Below are 22075 nucleotides of genomic sequence, written 5' to 3' on the forward strand. Positions count from 1 at the left end.
CCAATCAAAAGACACAGAGCAGCAGACTGGATTAAGAAACACCACCCATCCATATGTTGCCTCCAAGAGACCCACCTCACTGCCAAAGACAGAAACAAATTCCAAGTGAAAGGCTGGAAACGAATTTTCCACTCCAATGCACTATGCAAAAAAGCAGGAGTAGCAATCTTAATCTCCGATAAAATTAACTTCTCAGTAAAATCAGTACACAAAGATAGAGACGGCCATTATATATTAGTAAAGGGTACAATCCATGCCCATAATATTATAGTTATAAACATCTACTCCCCCAACATGGGAGCACCCAAATTCGTCAAACAGACTCTTTTAGAACTACAGAACAAGATAGACTCAAACACAATCATTGTCGGTGACCTCAATACTCCACTCTCAACAAATGACAGGTCAACTCAACAAAAGTTAAGCAAAGACACCATCGACTTAAATGACACCATAGCCCAGCTGGGCTTAACAGATATACACAGAGTCTTCCACCCAACGGCGAAACTTTTTACATTTTTCTGAGCAGCACATGGAACACACTCCAAAATACAAGAAGTCTGATATAATCCCATGCATCCTATCAGACCACAGTGGAGTCAGACTAATTCTGAACAATGCAGTCAAAGTAAAAAAACATTCAATCACATGGAAACTGAACAACGCACTTCTGAATAACCCCTGGGTAACAGATCAGATCAGAAATGAAATTAAAAACTTCCTTGAATGTAATGACAATCAAGAAACATCACAAAGAAACTTATGGGACACAGCAAAGGCAGTTCTAAGAGGCAAGTTTATTGCACTACGAGCGCATATTAAAAAGACAGAAGAAGAGCACGTAAATAACCTTAAAAAAAACTGAAACACCTAGAGGAGCAAGAAAAAGTTAATTCTAAAACAGCTGGAAGGAAAGAAATAACAAAAATAAAATCAGAAATTTCAGAGATTGAAATAAGATCTACTGTACACAAAATTGATAAATCAAAAAGCTGGTTCTTTGAAAGAGTCAACAAAATTGACAGACCCTTGGCAAGATTAATCAAAAAAAGGAAAGGGGAGACTCAAATAAACAAGATTAGAGACCCCACGGGAACAATCACAACTGATTCCCAAGAAATCCAGTCCATAATGAATAGGTACTACCAGGGCCTATATTCAAAGAAACAAGAAAATCTAGTAGAAATGGATGATTTCTTAAATAAATATAGGCTACCCACACTGAACAACGATGAGGTAAACAAATTGAACAGACCAATTTCTTACAACGAAATTGTGGAAGCAATCAGGGAAATGCCAACCAGAAAAGCCCAGGTCCAGATGGGTTCACTGTGGAATTCTACAAGATGTTGAAAGATGAAATAACACCTATACTCTTGAAACTCTTCCGAGAAATAGAAACAGAAGGAGCAATACCAAACTCATTTTATGAAACTAATATTACTCTCATCCCCAAACCAGGGAAAGACCTATCTCTCTAATGAACACAGATGCAAAACTCCTCAATAAAATATTAGCCAACAGAATCCAGAAACAAATTAAAAAATCATACACTATGATCAAGTGGGCTTCATCCCACAAATGCAAGGCTGGTTTAACATTCGCAAATCAATCAATGTAATACATCATATCAATAGAGCTAAAGATAAGAATCATATGGTAATTTCTCTGGACACGGAGAAGGCATTTGACAAAATACAACATCCATTCATGTTGAAAGCACTAGAAAAAATAGGAATAAGAGGTACACTCCTCAAAATAGTGAAAGCCATATATGAAAAACCTACCGCCAGTATTATACTAAATGGTGAAAGATTGGAACCATTCACCTTAAAATCAGGAACTAGACAGGGATGCCCACTCTCTCCACTTCTCTTCAATATAGTGCTGGAACCCTTAGCCAGAGCAATAAGACAAGAAAAGGACATCAAAGGGATCCACATAGGGAAAGAAGAAATTAAACTATCCTTATTCACAGACGACATGATCCTCTACTTGAGTGACCCAACAAACTCCCATGCTCATGGCTAGGGAGAATCAACATAGTGAAAATGGCAATACTGCCAAAACTGATATACAAATTCAATGCAATCCCCATCAAAATCCCAAAGACATTCTTTATGGAAATTGAAGATATAATCCAAAGATTGATATGGAACAAGAAAAGACCTAGAATAGCCAAAACAATTCTAGGCAAAAAGAGCAATGCCGGTGGTATTACAATACCAGACTTCAAACTCTACTATAGAGCCATAGTAACAAAAACTGCTTGGTACTGGCACAAAAACAGACCAGAAAATCAGTGGAACAGAATAGAAGACCCAGAAATAGAACCACATACCTATAGGCAACTTGTATTTGACAAATGATCCAAAGATATACAATGGAACAAACACAGTCTATTCAATTATTGGTGCTGGCAAAACTGGGCAGCCACATGCAGAAAACTAAAAATTGACCCTAGCCTTTCGCCATGCACAAGCATTAATTCAAAGTGGATCAAAGACCTCAACATCAGACCGGAAACCGTGAAATTGCTACATGATAATGTAGGAGAGACAGTGGAACTCATAGGCACAGACAACAGATTCCTGAACAGAATCCCAGCGTCACAACAGATTGGAGAGAGACTCGATAAATGGGACTACCTAAAAATAAAAATTTCTGTACAGATAAAAACATAGTTGCAAAAGTAGAGAGACAGTCAACCAACTGGGAAAAGATATTCACCAACAATACATCTGACAAATGCTTAATATCCAGTATCTACAGGGAACTCAAGAAACTAATCCCCCGAAAACCCAATAAACCATTCACTAAATGGGCAAGGGAACTAAAGAGAGACCTATCAGAAGAAGAGATTAAAATGGCAGAAAAACATATGAGAAAATGTTCATCATCCATGGGCATAAAGGAAATGCAAATAAAAACAACCATAAGATACCACCTTACCCCAACAAGAATGGCCAAGATTTTGAACTCAGACAATGACAGTTGCTGGAGGGGTTGTAGAGAAAAAGGAACCCTACTGCAGTGCTGGTGGGATTGTAAACTAGTTCAGCTACCCTGGAAATCAGTGTGGAGGTTCCTTAAAGAACTGAAAATAGACCTTCCCTATGATCCCGCCATACCACTTCTGGGCATCTATCCTGAACAGCATGACCAGGATATTATAAAGACACCTGCTCAGCTATGTTCATCTCTGCACTATTCACAATAGCCAGGCGATGGAAACAATCCAGATGCCCTACTGCAGATGAATGGATACAGAAAATGTGGTATATATACACAATGGAATTCTACATAGCCAACAGACAAGATAAAATAATGGCATTCGCAGGGAAGTGGATGAATCTATGCTGAGTGAGACAAGTCAAGACCAGAGGAACCAAAGGCACATGGTATCCTTAATATGTGTCTATTAAATCCAAAGAGTACAAGAGCGAGGACTCAATAACTGCATACCCAAAGCTATGGACACGGTAATGGAAATACAAACATAACTATATAGACATAAAAACCTATGACTCTATAGACATAATGTTTATTTCATAAATTGACATGTTTCTATGACATACAAACCGTTAGCCTAATTTTGATTAAGTTCTAAATAGTAAGTCCCAGAGATTGTAATTAGAGATTCCCTCATTGAACACTTGTTTGTTAAACTTGTCATTTAAAATATGATGTAAACATAAGCCATATAATGAATGATTGTTGCTCTTAAGGTACTATGTTATCTCTCATCACTTTTGCTGTCCCTTGGTTATCTCATATTGTTACACTATCTCACTTTGTAACCTGATATATCGGATATATTTGTATTTGGTTATCTGAAACTGGATAGGGAATGGGGGAAAACAAGATGAGGGGTGGGGGTGGGGGGGAGGGAAATGGGGACCAAGACATGTGAAAGGGTATCAATGTATGGGAATTAATGCACCATCTATCTGGCAAATATCATGTAACCCTTCTATTAATTACAATAAAAATATATGAAAAAAAACATGAGAAGTATGAATGTGTGAGAAGTAATGTACCTACTATCTGGTAAATATAACTGTAATATAATTGTATAACTGTAAATATAATTGTAATACATTATAATAATAGATACATAAAAAAATACATGTCCAGTTATTTCAGAGCCTAGTATGGTCTAAAATAGTACCAGAAAAAATGGTGGCTTAGTCTATAATAAAAACATAGGTTTTTTTTTCCTGTCCATCTAGAAGATGAACCTCTTACCAACATCTTGTGAGTCTTGTTTTCTGTTCCAGTACCAGTGGGAAACTAAACATATGGTAGGCAAAATATTAATGAACTAAATAAACAATACTTAATATCTCTAATACCTAATAGGTACACATAATGTTCTGAACAATTTGCTCTTTTGATGTTCTTAGTGATTCATGTTTTAGAACAAATGAGTCACCAACAGAATTGAAAAAATATACACTGCCTGAATAAAGAGTTAACTTTTACCTTTTTTTCCTTAGCAAATCCATAAAATTATGTAATTCCAGTTAACATTTGTACATTTTACTAAGTGTCATGTTGCTTTTGGATGTTTTAATTTACCTGATCTCATTTAATCCTCATAATTGGTGCTACAATTATCTCCCTATCACAGAGGAGGAAATTAGAATTCAGGAGGATTAAGAAATGCATGTGGGGGCCAGGAGTTTGGCCTAGTGGTTAAAGTGCTTGCCTAGCATGCACGAAGACCCGGGTTCGATTCCTTGGTACCACATACATAGACAAAAGCCGGAAATGGTGCTGAGGCTCAAGTGGTAGAGTGCTAGCCTTGAGAAAGTCCAAGGACAGGGCTCAGGCCCTGAGCTCAAGCCCAGGACTGGCAAAAAAAAAAAAAGAAATACATGTGATATTCTATTGTTTTGAAGTACTAAAGCCAGAATTGCAACTGAAGTTGCTTGCCTACAGCTTATGCTATTAACTAATTTTCTACTCTAAAATTTAATATAGGTCAATACTTTATCCTGCCAAAAGCTTTTCAAGGTATATACTCATGGTTAAATACAGATAATGTTTCCAAACCCACTGCCCTGTATCACTTTCAGCAACTCTGCTTCTAGAGCTTGTGGTACATGTCCATATTTCTAGCTAATGAGAAGGCTATAAAGATTGAGATTGAGGTTCTGATTAACGTAAAGAGACAAGTCCTCAAGACTCTTCAGTTAATCAGTTAGTCTTTTCAATTAATCAATTAATCTTCAATTAACCTGTAAAAATCTAGAACGGGAAGTTTGGTTCAAATGGCAGAGATCCTGAATGCTACAGGAAAGCTCAAAGCTTCAAGCTCAAGCCCAATATCAGCATTGAACAAACAAAAAAAACCCCAAACCTCCAACACATTCTAGGACTTGGCTGACTCCCCAACTCTGGTCTCTTTTTTTTCATATATTTTATTGTAATTAATAGAAGGGTTACATTATATTCACCAGATAGAAGGTGCATTACTTCACAAACATTGATACCTTTCTCATGTTTTGATCTCCATTTCGCCGGTCTCTTGTTTTTTACTCTCTTGCACACAATCATTATCACTGCCTTATCTGTTAAAATCCCATTTGTCCCTTTTTTAGATATATCATTACTTTTTGTTGTTTCAGAGGTGATATACACATTTCTTTCCTTTTGCTTAGTTATCATCTGCTCCCTCATTCTCTCTCATTCCCTCCCTCCCATCTCTGCCCACGAGTTGCTTGGTTCACTTTCATCAAAGTCCAATGTGGCCAACCGGCCCTGCTGCTGCACAATTCACCCCCTTTCTATTAATTCTGTGCCCTCCCCCACCTTTCCTCACATGTGTACGTGTATACACCACATATGATGTAAATACAGAGCCATCTAAAAACAATAGGACAAATTAAGAAAAAGTCCTTTGTTTCTCTGGATTTCATTCAGTATGTATATTATTTTATATGTATATTATTTTATATATACACGAAGAGGTGCTTGGGTATTACTATTTGGTGCTTTTCTCTGTCTATCCTCTTATGGTCTCACTGCATAAAATCCTGTCATACTTTGTCATATCCCATTGCATCTTAAATCTAACATCCGCTGATCAAGGAGAACATGTGCCATTTGTCTCTTTGATCTTGGCTGGCCTCATTCAACATGATTTGTTCTGGTTTCATCCATTTTCCTGTGAATGCCATTATTTTATTGTTTCAATTGGCTGTATAAGATTCTATTGTATATAGGTACCATTTTTTTTATCCATTCATTAACTGTGAGACATCTGGGTTGTTTCCACATCTTGGCTATTGTGAACAGTGCAGCAATGAACATGGATATACAGGTGTTCTTGTCGTATGGTGATTCATGATGCTCAGGGTTGATGCCTAGGAATGATATGACTGGGTTGTAGGGAATGTCTATGTTTAGTTTTCTGAAAACCTGGAGTGATTGTATTAGTTTACCCATTATTGGTGTCATTCATTTTTTTTTCTTTTTTCATATATTTTTATTGTAATTGATAGAAGGGTTACATTATATTCTCCAGATAGAAGGTGCATTACTTCACATGCATTGATACCCTTTCTCATGTCTTGGTCCCCATTTCCCTCCCCCCCACCTCCACCCTCATCTTGTTTTCCCCCTTTCCTATCCAATTTCAAATAACCAAATACGCACATATCCAACATATCAGATAACAAAGTGGGATACTGTAACAATATGAGATAACCAAGAGACAGCAAAAGAGATGAGAGATAACATAGTACATTAAGGACAACAATTGCTCGTTATATGGCTTTTGTTTCTATATCCTGGAGGTCCTTTCATTTAGCGTCATACTGTATGGCCTTATGTATCTAGGTTTTGCTCTATTGCAAATCTCTGCTATGAGAGCCCAAGGTTTCTACTGATTATGACAAATGAGGGAAACCATTGAGCCTATGTTCCTTTGAGTCTGGCTTACTTGGTGTCATTCATTTTTTAAACCCTCAACTTATGGCCATTCCTTTCTGAAGCTTTCTTAGGATCTTCTCTCCCATAACAAAATATTTGCTCTACCTGCTTCTGAGTTCTTCACACTCCACTTTGGTCTTAATGCCTTGCTTAAAGCTTAGCTATTTATATCCACATGAATCTCCTATGCTGGATTATATACAGCATAATCTGAAGAGGATAGAATCTAAGGACCCAGAACCAACATCTTTTACTTACACTATTGTACCGCACTTAAAGATGATTATCAAATTTTTTTAAAAAGGAAAAGAAGTTTATTAAGGTGACAGTTCTAGAGGTTCAAAAACCGTGGCAATAGCACCTGCTTGGCTCTGATAAGGGGGTCATTGCAAATGGCATCAAAATGGCTATAGCTCCTATAATATTGACAGGTGGCACCTGTGGAAGGATTAAGGAAAGGTATCAGTTTCCTGTAGAACCATCCTTTCTTTTGGGGGGGGAGAGGGAGGAGGACATGGGGCTTGAACTCTGCCTGGGCACTGTCCTTGAGCTCTTTAGCTCAAGGCTACCACCCTACTCTTGAGCTAAGCTCCACTTCCCGATGATTATCAAATTTTGTTGAAATGACTTTCACTTGATATGTGTGGAAAAGTTGCTTAACAAAATCATACATAATGGGGCCGGGAGTTTGGCCTAGTGGTAGAGTGCTTGCCTAGCATGCACAAAGACATGGGTTCAATTCCTCGGTACCATATACATAGAAAAAAAAAAAGCTGGAAGTGGTGCTGAGGCTCGAGTGGTAGAGCTCTAGCCTTGAGAAAGTCCAAGGACAGTGCTCAGGCCCTGAGCCCAAGCCCAGGACTGGCAAAAAAAATAAAATATAATAATTAAAAAACAAAACAAAACAAAACAAAATCATACATAACTTGCATCCAAAAGCTGGATAATGCTCTCAGCATTCTTAAGGCTTTCTTTCTTCCAGAGAAGAATATGGCCTTACCAACAATAAATATGGTTGAAGAATTATGAAAACATACTTGTAATATCCCCTCGATCAAAGTACATACACTGTTACTGTGTGTTTTCCAAAATGACAATGTAAAGGCAAGTATTAGGAAATTGCCATAACCCACATGTAACACCAGTTACTTAAGAGGCAAAGGCAGGATCACAGTCCAAGTTGGAAATAGTTGAGATTACAAGTACAATCGTCATGCCCTGCTTATTTATTGAAACAGGGTATTACCAACTTTTCGCCTAGGCTGGCTCCAAGCCATAATCCTCCCAAATCTCAGCCTCTCGGTGGCTGGGATTGCTAGTGTGAACCACCATACTTGGATTAAACCCTAAAAAAGATTTAAAGCATGTCTTAAGAGTTGTCATAAGCTAGGGAAAATGTTTTAATTAAAGTGACTTCATTTTGGATATTTGAAATTTGATAGGGAAGGGGGGAAAACCAAGATGGGTGGGGGGTGTGGGGGGGGAGGGAAACGGGTACCAAGACATGTGAAAGGGTATCAATGTATGTGAATTAATGCACCTTCTACCTGGCAAATATCATGTAACCCTTTTACTAATTACAATAAAAAAAAATCCTAATAAAAAAATAAAAAAAAATAAAGTGACTTCATTAAGGATGTTTACAGCCAGCTGAGCCAATGATATTTCTCATATCCATGGTACTCAAAGGGTCTGCTATGTAACGAAAAACCCACACCACAGTACTTCACTCTCATCCAGATGAGCCTATGTTCAAAACCTATCCCTAACATAGAGTGTGCCAACCTAAGAAAATGACTAAAGTTTTCTAAATGTCAACAGTTCTTATATGCAAACACAGTAATGATAGCAGTATTTTCCCTCACAGAGTTGACATGCAGATTTACATAATACTTTAAAAATATTTAGCCCAAAGATTTACAGAGTCTTCTCTGAAGAAGAAATAAGAATAACCTATAGATACATGATGAAATGCTCAACATCTCTGGCCATAAAAGAAATGCAAATCAAAACAACTCTAAAATTCCACCTCACTCCAGTTAGAATGGCCAGGATCAAGAAATCTAATAACAACAGATGCTGGAGGGGATGAGACCAGGAGGGATCACTACTACACTGTTGGTGGAAGGGCAAACTCGTTCAATTACTATGGGAAGTAGTATAGCAGTTCCTCAAAAGACTAAACATAGAACTCCCCTATGACCCAGAAATTCCACTATTTGGCATTTACTCAATCGTCCAGGACATACTAAATCCACTAGCACAATGTGTTCATTGCAGCACTATTTACCATAGCAAAGATGCCCTTCAGTTGATGAGTGGATCAACAAGATGTAGTATTTATACACAATGGAATTCTATGCTGCTGTCAGAAAGAATGACATCGCCCCATTTGTAAGGAAATGGAAAGACTTAGAAAAGATCATATTAAGTGAAGTAAGCCAGACTCAAAGAAACATAGGCTCAATGATTTCCCTCAGTTGTCATAACCAGTAGAAACCTTGGGCTCTCCTAGCAGAGATTTACAATAGAACAAAACATAGACTCATAAGGCCATATAGAATGAAGCTAAATGCAAGGACATCCAGGATATAGAAACAAAAGCCATACAATGAGTGACTGTTGTCCTTAATGTACTATGTTATCTCTCATCTCTTTTGCTGTCCCTTGGTTATCTCATATTGTTACAGTATTTCACCTTGTTATTTGATATATTGTATATATGCATATTTGATTATTTGAAGTCAGATAGGGAAGGGAGGAAAACAAGATGAGAGGCTGGGGTGGGGGGAGGGAAATGAGGACCAAGACACGAGCAAGGGTATCAATGTATGTGAAGTAATAAACCATCTATCTGGCAAATATAATGTAACCTTTCTATTAATTACAATAAAAAATATGAAAAAGATATTTGGCCCAGTACTTATACCCACTGTGAAAGCTTAATAAACACTAGTATTATTCTTCTTTACCACGATTGTTGATTTTTTAGATATTATTTCAAGAAATGGTCCATTTGTGTTTGTAAAACAATTACAAATATTGTTAGACCAGTCATACTTTGTCCTGATACCTAAGCCTGCCAGGCTTCTGTAGTTTGACAAGCCAGGTTTACCAGGTTTACAACCCTTGCAATGGACCAGAGGATGCACTCAGAACTACAGGATCCCTCACACAAAGGAAAATATAAAGTAACTTTGGGATGTACAGAATAGTGAAATTTGTATAGAATGCAAATAGATCAGTGATTTTGGTGGGGACAGTATTGAATTTTGAACTCAGGACCTTGCCATAAGCCATGCCTTCAGGACCTCCTCTTTTTGTGTTTCAGCAGTTTTTCAGATAAAGTGTTGAGTTTTCACCTGAAGCTGGCCTCAAATGTTAATCCTCTTAACTATGCCTCCTACATAATGGGGGCTATGGGGATGAACCTTATGTGTTGAGATGGGAGTCTCACTTTTTTTTTGAAATCCTTCAACTATGACATTCCTGCTTTCCAGCTCCTGAGAAGCTGGAGTTATATGAGTGCACCAATACATCAGCTACAAAGCAGCATTTTGATAGGCTCAGGGCAGAGCTGTGCAAAAGCTCTGCAAAAGGCTGTGCAACTTGGGTTAGAGGATTATGAGCCACAACCCCCAAACTGCTCATCTGTAGCTTTGCACTGGGTTTATAAATTAAAACTGCTTCTTGATGTGTCAAAGTGATTCAGCTTCCCCAAGAAAAACTAGAATATGTCACTGACCGATATAATTCCAAAGAGCTAATGTTGGATAGCCTAACATTTTAAAGAACTAAGTGTCCTGGTGATCAAGGAAACTCAAATGGAATTCTATGACATTTTATAGCCACAGTGTACATGTGGGAGGAGACAGTGTTTCCTGAAAACTTTATAGCTGGTGTTAGCGTCTGTTATTCCAGCCTGATAAATAGATGAGCAGACTTTATTTTCCCAGGCTGAGCCAATCTTTATTTCTTCAATCCTTCCTTTAAAGTAGCATATGTTCACTGAAGAAAATGAAAAATATACAAAGTACACTGTTCCAAGGTGAACTACGGTTATTAACATTGGGTACAATATCATCTTTCCCTTTTTTCTTTGTGACCATCTTCTACTTTATAATTTACAGTTAATATCACTAGAAGATTCTAATGCTGAGTGAATAACAATATTTATAAATTCACCTTATAAATTTACCAGTCCTTTTAGGCAAACTTTATTGCTCAAAGAAGCATTTTGGTTATTTTTAGTTTGTCTGCATTTATAGTAAAACTGTGAGAAATATTCCTGGAGGAAAAAAAATTTCTCCCTAAATTAGGATTTCCTTAGTAATAATGCATAAACAAGAATGTACATTTCACAGTAGAAATAAGAGTTATAGAAAGGTAGAAATTTATACACCTATGATTAGAACCTGCTATTATCTAGTTCCCATATCCTTGTCCACATTAGGTGTCATTAAATGTTTAATTTCCTCACTGTTATAAATATAATGCATGTTTTGCTTCCTATTTTTGTGTGCTATTGAGAATAATAAAAAGGTTCCAAACTATCTTTTTATGAGGTATGTTCAATGGTGTTACTTAGGGAGGGTCAGGAGCACAAATGATAAGTATTTGAAGTTAGGATTGGAGAAATGAGAGGCTCTATTTTCTGTCTGTGGTGTGTAAAAGGCAGTGGATTTCACGGAAATGCAGAACTGCCTTTCCTTCTAAATGGACTCGTGTGTGTCATCTGATATGTTCATCTTCCACTCCTGTGCCCTCTGCTGCCTCTCACCAACCAACAGAGGGAAGTGCCTGCTGAAGTCCATATCCTTCCATTTCTTGGAAAATACCAACAACAAAAAAACCTTTTAGTATTTTTTCATGAGTAGACTCACATTTTACTGCAGTTTTCTAAAAGTAAATGTGTATTATTCATTCCTTTCACGAAATTTGCCAGGATTCTTTTATACATCTCCTTGTCCCCCACACTGATTTTTCCTGGGCAGTTTATGTGTGCTCAGAGTTCTGACATGATGCATTAGTTTATCTTGAAGTATACTCAATTTCTTCTTTTGCAACTTGATTTTATTATTCATGACTCATACTATTTTCAGAGTATATTCAAAACACTCAATAATCAAATAATTTAAGTTCTCCACCAAAACTGTATAATTATGAGATTTAAAAATACATTAAAATATTGCTTAAAATATTATCTTCATGTACACATGCACCTAAACCAATTTGGAGGTTTAAAATTCCCTTTGTAGGGAGTTTGGCATAGTGGTAGAGTGCTTGCCTAGCATGCATGAAGACCTGGGTTCGATTCCTCAGTACCACATATACAGAAAAGCTGGAAGTGGTGCTGTGGCTCAAGTGGTAGAGCTCTAGCCTTGTTAAAGCCCAAGGACAGTGCCCAAGCCCTGAGTTCAAGCCCCAGGATTGGCAAAAAAAAAATATTCCTTTTATAAAGAGAAGTATCTAGCAAATTCCTTCAGTAACCTGCTCCATCCTATGATCTGGATATAAAATGATTCCCAAGGTTCCTGTGTTAAAAGTCTTAGACACCAGCTGGTAGGACTCTTAACAGATGTTAGATCATTTTTAATGGGTTTACTCATTGATGAGTTCATGTTGAGTGGATATTCAAAAGGTTGGCTACTTGGTAGGATTATGCCTTTGAAGTATGCATCATTTCCCTGCCTCTTTCTTGTTTCTTTCTGCTTCCAGTCTGCTATTAGGTGAGGAGCTTTACTGCACCACAAATACAAAGATATTCTTTCCCATGCACAGGCCCAGAAGCAATGGTGCCAACTAATCATAGGCCAAACCTCTGAAATTGTGAGCCAAATAAATTCTTCCTCCTTCCCATTTGTGTTGTGTCTTCACAAATTTTTTTACAATGATCAAAAACTGACTAAATCAACTAATTAAAAATTCCCCAATGACATGACTTTTGGCATAACACCTTTGTACAACTACTTGATAATTTTTCAAATTTCCTCACTGTGAAGGTCAGAGAGGCATTTTTTTTAAAGTAAATAATTTTCATTAGATATGTCTTACAAATAAGCTGAAGAACTGTACAATAATAGGCATAACAATATTTTCTGGGTCATGATAGGTTCTGCTCATTTACAAAAGGTTCTGTAAGGGCAGAATCTTTCATTTTCTCCTTTACTCTATACTTTGACTCCACTTTATCTTCAAAATAAAGGAATACTCAGTCCTTCATCTAGAATGATTATGTTCAGTTTCACTGATAACTGTTCATTCTGAACTCTAGTTTGCCTTCCTGGACTGTGGTGTCTTCTTCTACCACATGAGCAGTGGATGACAGTAGATCTGTCTAGCTGCACTTTAAAGTCTGCACCAGGCTGGCATTCACATGCTTGGCTCCTGTGCTGTCAGCAACATTGATCACTGTTCCTACCAGAAACCACACAAGAGTCAAACTACTATATCAGTCTAACCACTAGATCTTGACTTCCACATCTTGAATGCTAGAAAAGAAAAGAAAGTACCTGTAAAATATAGTGAGATTGTCAATTGTAATTTTATTAAAGCTTAGAAGGCTCCAATATAAAGCTATAGTTAAAAACAACATGGGCTGGGAATGTGACTTAGTGGTAGAGTGCTTGCCTAGCATACATGAAGCCCTGTGTTCAATTCCTCAATACAACATAAACAGAAAAAGCCAGAAGTGGTGGGCTCAGGGACAGAGGCCAGGCCCTCTGAAAAAAAAAAAAAAAAACCTAACATAGAATACGACAGAAGCATTTCCAGCTCTATGATTCCCTACTGTGAGAGTACTTCATGCTGACACAGAAAATAATCAAACCTTCCTAGAGCTATAAATAATATCTTCAAGGTATTTAAAAAACAGACACACAGGGCAAGTAGTCAGAGTCAAATGACTTATTCCCTTTTAAAATATGCAGCTATCTCCCAAATATGTAGGGGAAAAAAGTAGAAGATTTCATCAGCTGATGAGTCAAACTAAAAGACATTCCCTACCTAAGGCATATTTTCACAAATTTTACTGAGAGCAATTTGAAGATAGCTATTTAAACTAATAAAGTCAGACAGCAGAGTACTCTAATTATACTGTAAAAAGCAAGAGAATAGTTCAGACTATGATTGAAGAAAGTAGCTCCATTAGTGCTGGGAGGATGATAAACCTCAGAAACTTCAGACAAGTATCTAATAAAAAGCAGCTACGACTGTCCCTAACAGTAAACAGACTTGACCCTTGAGTAGAGAACAATTTTTGTCAAATTGTAAGTAACAAGATAATTTACAGATTATCATCTACATTTTGGAACAAAAGAATTAATTTGTTATGATCATTCCTAATAGCCTTTCTAGTTACAACTGTACAAGAAACAGAGAATAAAGGTTCAACCTGAGGTCTGTTTACGTCTAGGATGCTGTAGATAAAGGGGAATAACCCATTAAAAAAGATATCCCAGTGCCATGTCCAAGAGAACTGCCTGAAATTCTACCATACAACAAAGCCCAAAGAATGAACTCAGTCAGTTATGGGAAGATGGCTCAGGATATGTAATATTTATAGAAATATTCAGAAGATGACTCTGGATGTGCAGCTATCACTGAGAAAAATGATTTCCATAGTATTTATTCCCAGGGTTGTTTGCCAGTGTTGTTGAGGGAAATATCATGATTTCATAGTTAATGTCAGTTGCATAGATTCTTTCAAAGCAAAGACTTGGTCAACATCTTGGTACATGAGATTTTTTTAGCCCTTCTAGGGGAAGACATCAGTATATTTTCCAAGACTTAAACAAGGAACTTAGAGTTTACTAAGGGACAGCTGTCAGCAGAACTGTCATTGTAATTGGACTCAGTTCCTTTCCAAACTTAATTAAACCTGAAAATGTATTTTCCTTCTATCAGAAATTGATTATTACTCATCAAAGTACCTCCAAGTCTTTCCCCATTGAATGTAAATTCTACTGGAAATGCAAAACCTAACAGTAAGATGGAAGATACAAATAGGAACATGATATATGGATAAAAAATAATGCAGAAAAGGATTATCCCTTGTCTTCCATCGCTCCTTATTGATGTCAGGTATACTGTGGGAGCATATGGTGGTAGTAGAAAAAAGTTAAGAACTTACTACATTTAATATTACTCCCATTTATTATCGGTCACTGATAATGCTGCTAAAATGCCATAGAAATAATTTATTCAAAAGAAATATCATGTAACCCTTTTATTAATTACAAGAAAAAATATTTAAAAAAAAGACATTCAACTCAAATTGCCCATTAACTGACAACTGGATAAACAATTGTTGTATCTTTATCCAATGACAAATTATTTAGCCAAAAGAAGGACTAAAGGTGCAGATACATACTGTAAAATGAATAGATCATGAAAATATGCTCAGTAAAAGAAATTAGACACAAAGCCTCACACTGCATGAATTCATTTATATGAAATAAATAGAATAGGCAAAGTCAGAGAGATAGAAAGTAAATTAGTGGTTGCTAAGTATAGGGGGAGGGGAAGAATGAGAAGTGACTGCTAATGAATGGATACAGAATTACTTTTGACAGTGATGGAATTATATATAGGTACTGGTTGTACAATGTTTTTTTTGGTTGTACAATCTTTGGATACACTAAAAACCACGAAGTTCTATACTTTTTTTTTTTTTTTTGCAATAATGGATTTTGAACTCAGGGCCTCATACTTGCTAGACAGGAACTCTACCAAATGAACCACATACTTAGTCTGAATTGCTTATGTTTTTGAATCAAGTTTCATATTTATGTCCAAACTAGCAAGGATCTTGATCCTTCTATTTATGCTATTGGTATAGCTAGAATAACAGCTACATGCCACAACACTGAGCTTTTTATTAACTGACATGGAGTTCTGCCAACTTTTGCTTGGGCTAATTTTGAGCCCCCATTCTCCAATTCTCTACTTCCCAAGTAGTTTAGGACTACAGATATAAGTCACCATATCCATGCTTTTATTTTTTTTTTTATTTTTTTTTTGCCAGTCCTGGGCTTGAGCTCAGGGCCTGAGCATTGTCCTTGGACTTTCTCAAGGTTAGAGCTCTACCACTTGAGCCTCAGCACCACTTCTGGCTTATTTTCTATGTATGTGGTACCAAGGAATCGAACCCGGGCCTTCGTGCATGCTAGGCAAGCACTTTAACCACTAGGCCAAACTCCCAGCCCCCATATCCATGCTTTTAAACAGTAAGTTGTATATGGCCTGAGGATTACATCTTCATTTCTAAAAAAGGTCCAGTAATGGGGCTTAAACTCAGGAAAAAAAAAAAAGAACCCTTCTGGGCACTGTCCTTGACCTTTCTCAAGGCTAGTGCTCTACCACTTGAGCCACAGAACTACTTCTGGCTTTTTCTGTGTATATGGTAATGAAGGTATTGAACTCAGGACTTCCTGCATGCTAGGCAAGTACTCTACTACTAGGCCAAACTCCCAGCCCAAAAGGGTATTCTTTTAAGTTCTCCAAGTTTATTGTCCCTTAAATTTCTCAGTGCTCAACAGAGAACCTGCATCCTAGAACTCCCTTCCAGTGGGCTATCTTTCAATATGGCCCTATACATGGGGGTAGGAAGAAGTCATCTTTGAGAAGGACTTAAAAGGACTTAAGTGCCCACACCATTTCTATTCCATCACATATTGAGGGAGGAAAGGGAAAATAAATTCTGAATTTCAAGTGCAATCTCTGGTCACTTATGTCATGTTAAAAGAATCTACAATGTTCTTACTTTTACCAAAAAGCTATTCACTCATCGCAGAGCAAGACATCATGAACTTATCCTTTCAAGGACAGCATTCTCTACTAGAACTAGAAGAGAACTGCAACATGCAAACAAGTCTAAGCATCTGAGTAGCACATTTTTAAGAAAATGAACTAATTATTAATTCTTATCAAGATTCATTCATCTTATAAACACAGGAATAGTGTTCAAATAGAAGATGACAGCTGGTGTTACAAAAACAATAGTTGGCCATTACAATTACTAACAGTTGGCCATTCTGATTTAAAATGAAATCTCTAACAGCTTTTTGTTAACACCATTAACTATGTTACCAGCAAGCAGTGCTGGAATTCTTTTGGCATACAAAATGATACCCACCCACAAATCTGAGCAGAGTAATGAATACTGATTTACTATAATTGACTATGGTTAGCTAGCATAGACTCTTAAGAGTTACAAATACAAGGGCCTGGAGTTTGGCCTAGTGGTTAAAGTGCTTGCCTAGCATGCATGAAGACCCGGATTCGATTCCTTGGTACCACATATATAGAAAAAAAAAAGCCGGAAGTGGTGCTGAGGCTCAAGTGGTAGAGCTCTAGCCTTGAGAAAGTCCAAGGACAGTGCTCAGGCCCTGAGCTCAAGCCCAGGACTGGCAAAAAAAAAAAAAAAAAAAAAAAAGAGTTACAAATACAAGCAGACTCTTTATTAAACCAGAAAAAAAAAATGCTTAGAAAATGAGTGCACTTTCTGGGCACAGTGGCTTACACCTGTAATCCTAGCTACTCAGGAGGCTGTGATCTGAGGATTGCGGTTCACAACCAGCCCAGAAACTAAAGACCTTGAGATTCTGATTTCCAATTAACCACTAGAAAATTGGAAGTGGCACTGTGGCTCGAGGAGTAAGGCAATATATAGCCTTAAGCTGAAGAGCTCAGGGACAATGCCCAGGCCCAGAGTCCAAGCCCCATGACTGACAAAAGAAAACAAACAAAATAAATGCACTGAGAGTTTATGAACACAAATGCTTTCACATCTGTTCCTAAACAAGGTCTTAAGAAGACATTGTAATTCTAGAGTGGTCAGCATATGTTAACTTTGGACACACTACACATAAAATCATCTAGAAAATAGGCAGAAAAGTACCAGATAGATGAGTAATGGAATATAGGCTTGAATAGCATCCAACCTTAGAAGAAAAGCTTGGTATATATTTTAAGGAAAACAGGAAGCATAAGTATGTCCTTGTAAGAAACATGTTTTGTTTTTGTTTTGAGGACAGGGTCTCACTATGCTGCGGCCCATCTTATAATTCACTATATAGCTTAGGCTGACCTCAACTTCCCATCTTGCTGCCTTTCTCTTCAAAGTGATGGAAATGTAGTCATACACCACTATGCATTGCTCCATGAAGTTATCATTTTTTTAAGTCATGATAAGTAATGATCTACCTGCAAGCCTCAGATGACAAATATGGAATATTGGCTGTTGGGTTCCCTATAAGACACTTCTCAAAATGTAATTTCTAGATCCACATATAATCACAAATCTATAATATATGACTAACATTTATTCCACTTAAGATTATGCAAAGAAGGAGAATAAAATCATATCTAGGTACTATACCCCACATAAATTATTCATAAGTAAAGGCATACAATTGAAATGAACATTATACACTTGTGGAACCTAGATTAACAAATAAAACAGTCTATATCAAACAGGAGATGCCGCTTAGTGAACTTTATTATTTATGTTGGAAAATTACACAGCATAAGACACTTTAATGTTAATCCTATTTCAAAGGCAAATATCTTAAGTAATTCAAAGACCCAATTTTAGTTAATATTTTTCCTTTATATCAATGATTTACCAAGTTACTAATAAAAATCAAAACTAACATTTCAGAGTTTTCTTTCTTCCTCAAGTATTTTCATTGGGAAATATTAAAGGTGAAGGGTAAGAAGAAAAATAAGCTTATTAAAAAAAACAAGCTTATTAAATCCACAAACTAAGTAACACTACATAATCATAATGTATATAAAAGGAAAAATACATACTCACTGCTAAAATATCTCCCCTAGATGAGACTCTTATGATATTTTCAAGTGTGATTTCTCATAATAATCAGTCAGAAATCTACCATACTTAACTTTTGCATTTTCTAAGAAAAGTAAAAGCCAATATAGTGTTCTAAATTGTAATTAAAAACCATGTCTCCAAGTACTTTTCTAAAGTAAGTATCTGAGCAACTAACAACCAAGGAACTTTCAGTTTCTAATTATTAGAAAAATTAATACTTTGAAAAAAACATCCTAATTCAGTAGTTAAAAAGAAATTGCATAAATTTAGTTAACGAATAGTAAAATTTATGATTGTGTTTTATCTCTGCTTCTCTGAAAACCATATAGATATTAGCCTACCTGTCCAGGGGGTAATAATTAGTAGGTACTGTGTTGTAATCATAGATCAAGTACCTTAGTTGTTTCAAGAACTCCACATCAGAGTTGCTGTTGATAAGCTTGATGAACTCTTCGTAAGAAGGAGCATAGGTGTAGGCTCTCTTGTGGTGCTCATTCATCTGTTCTCTATATTCCAACTGGGCAAGCAGCATTTGGTTAATATAATTTGGATTACTCAGCAACTCTATCACTGGCTTTAAGACTGTGGGAAAGAAGAAAAAAGCTCCACTGGAAAAAATATTTCACTTTAAAGGACCCGTTCTCATATAACTAAAACTGTATACTTATCAAATTAGTAGTATTAATTTTATAAGGCTACCTTTTGCAGTGAGTATTTCTGCAAGCATGATACGTAAGCTGAGAGACTGGGTATCTTTTGATGGAAGGAGACAAAACACCAGAACTCGAGAACACATTTGCAGGAATCTTACTTCATCATTTGGGTTCCTCAAGCATGTATGCAACACAAAAGGCCTTGGCTGTTCCTCATGTCTAAATAAGAAAGGCAAAAGAAGGAAAATTTCTAGAAGCAATTCAGTATTTCAAATGGGAACCCACTAATTTTAACTCTATCACCTTCCCAACAATATCAATAATCAACATATTCTTAGAAAAATCTGGAAAACCTATGCTGGAATACATGCAAATATTTAGCCTTTTAGAACTTGGTAACTATCTTACATAGCATCAAGAACCAGAGGTAACTCCAAATTCTAAAAACAATCCCCCAAAATTCAGCTGGGCCACTTTAAAATTTTCTAGGTGTCTTCTTAGGTATGTATAATCTTCAACTTTTCCAAAGGAAACATACACACACACACACACACACACACACACACACACACACACACACACACACCATAAACCAGTATCATTAAGTACCTCTCTTGACTAGGGTGTAATAGGCTAAATAAATCTACGTGTTATTTTTAGTGAGGAGAAAAAACATAATTTGATGCTATAAATTGCCTTTTGTGAGGCTCCCAGGTCGTTTTCCAACATTAGCCATGGACTTCTCTGTAAATACTGACTCCCTCCTAGGACCAATTAATTTGAGAGATCTGTGTGGAAGGAGAACAAAGAATTGTCTAGATTTTTCTTTTCCATAGTATCTTGATAGCAATCAAGAAAACAGTGGGAATCTGGGTATAATGTCTAATGCCTGTAATCCTAGCTACTCAGGAGGCTGAGATCTGAGAATCACAGTTCGAAGCTAGTCCAAGCAGGAAAGACCATGAGACTCTTATTTCCAAATAACCACCAGAAAACTGGAAATGGTGCTGTGACTCAAGGGGTAGTGTGGTAAACTTGAGCTGAAGAGCTTAGGGATAATGCCCAGGACCAGAGTTCAAGTCCCACAACCAATCAAAAGAGAAAAAAAGAAGGCCGGGAATTTGGCCTAGTGGTAGAGTGCTTGCCTAGCATGCACGAAGACCCAGGTTCATTCCTAGGTACCACATACGTAGAAAAAAGCCAGAAATGGTGCTGAGGCTCAAGTGGTAGAGCTTTAGCCTTGAGAAAAGTCTAAGGACTGGCAACAAAGAAAAAAAAGAAAAGAAAAGAAAAAGAAACAGTGGGAAACTAATTTTTATAAGAACTCGTGGTCAATAGTGACATAATATAAGCAGAGAAGAAGAAACATACTAGATATCACATAGGAAATGAAACTAATAAGAAAATGCATGTTGGTGTCCTTATGACAAATGTCTCTCAGAAGATAAATGTGATTTTTTTGCTCTATAGATGGAAGACTTCAGAATATGCACCTTAACAAAAGAAAAATTTCCTCTTTGTCTTTTATAGCATTGTAGAGAAAATATACTCCAGTATGCCAAAAAGCACACAAAGAACTTTTAAGAGTAGACATTTATTCATACACTGACATTTGTTGATTTTTAAAAATGTTATCTTAAAAGATAATGTTATTTTAAAGGATAGCTGCCAATTAGAGTTGGTATTTGAATACAGTAACAATAAGCTACAATTCCTTAGTCATGACAAGCACCCTTGAAGGTCATTCCTTACTGTAAAATATCTATTTAGCTATTAATTATTGGAGGCCGTTAGCTAAAGGAAAATCCACTTTCTCAAAGGGCACACTGCATTGTTTCTATACCAATGGGAGAGATATTTTAAAAAGTGGAGCAACCACAGAATTCCATAATTCCTCTCTCTCATGGAACTGACATACAAAAAAAATCTGAATGAGTCAGAGGCCCTGAGAGTTGGTCAAACTTCCTAGAAAGGTTTCCCTTATATCTCTTTATGAACTCTGAGCAGAACATTCTTATGTTGACCTCTTGTAAGTAGACATAAGTATAGCTTCAGATGACAAGAAAAAACATGAAGATCATGAATCTTGCTAACTTTCTAGCAGACTACAGCTTTCATTTTTGCAGCATCCTTCTTCAGCATGGAACAATCATCTGTTTACTATAATTCCTACTATTTACCTTTGGGTTCTATTCCTTAAGTGAAAAAATGGATACTAACCTTTTATAAATTTCATCTGTACTATATTACTTACTCCAAACTACAAAAAGTAGTTTTCATCATCATTGTGTTATAGGGAAAATTAAATTCTTTTCTTTAATTGTCAGGATAATGCATAAAAAGGGAAAACTGAGTTCTTAATGGTCAAGTGAATAAAATCACAATTCAGTTTCTCAAGTTGATTCTATGTAATGCCCTCATCAGATTACAAAAGAAAAAAATGTCAAAGAAAAAGGACAATATACAAATAAAAACATTTTTATCTCAGACAGCATGTCAGTACTTGACTGACAAAACAGAGATTGTAAAGAGATTATGAATTTAAACGTATACTGAATTAAGCTGAGTGATGGTGGCTCACACCTGTAATCCTAGTTACTCAGGAGGCTGAGATCATGGTTCAAAGCCGGCCCAGGCAGGAAAGTTC

General features: G+C 36.6%; 1 protein-coding gene across 2 annotated transcripts in view; it reads right to left on the minus strand.

Annotated features, from left to right (window-relative positions):
• Snx25 (sorting nexin 25) overlaps positions 1 to 22075 on the minus strand; it is a 111908-nt gene that overhangs the window by 48207 nt on the left and 41626 nt on the right. For both annotated transcript variants that reach the window (XM_090354127.1, XM_090354126.1), the window contains exons 4-5: positions 19475 to 19647; positions 19171 to 19357 (exon numbers count right to left, since the gene is read on the minus strand). In XM_090354127.1, coding sequence (XP_090210253.1) covers positions 19171 to 19357; positions 19475 to 19647 — 360 coding nt within the window. The remainder of the gene's footprint in view (positions 1 to 19170; positions 19358 to 19474; positions 19648 to 22075) is intronic.

This window comes from Megascapheus bottae, chromosome 20 (genome assembly GCF_031878675.1).
Source record: "Megascapheus bottae isolate mThoBot1 chromosome 20, mThoBot2.hap1, whole genome shotgun sequence".
Taxonomy (NCBI): domain Eukaryota; kingdom Metazoa; phylum Chordata; class Mammalia; order Rodentia; family Geomyidae; genus Megascapheus; species Megascapheus bottae.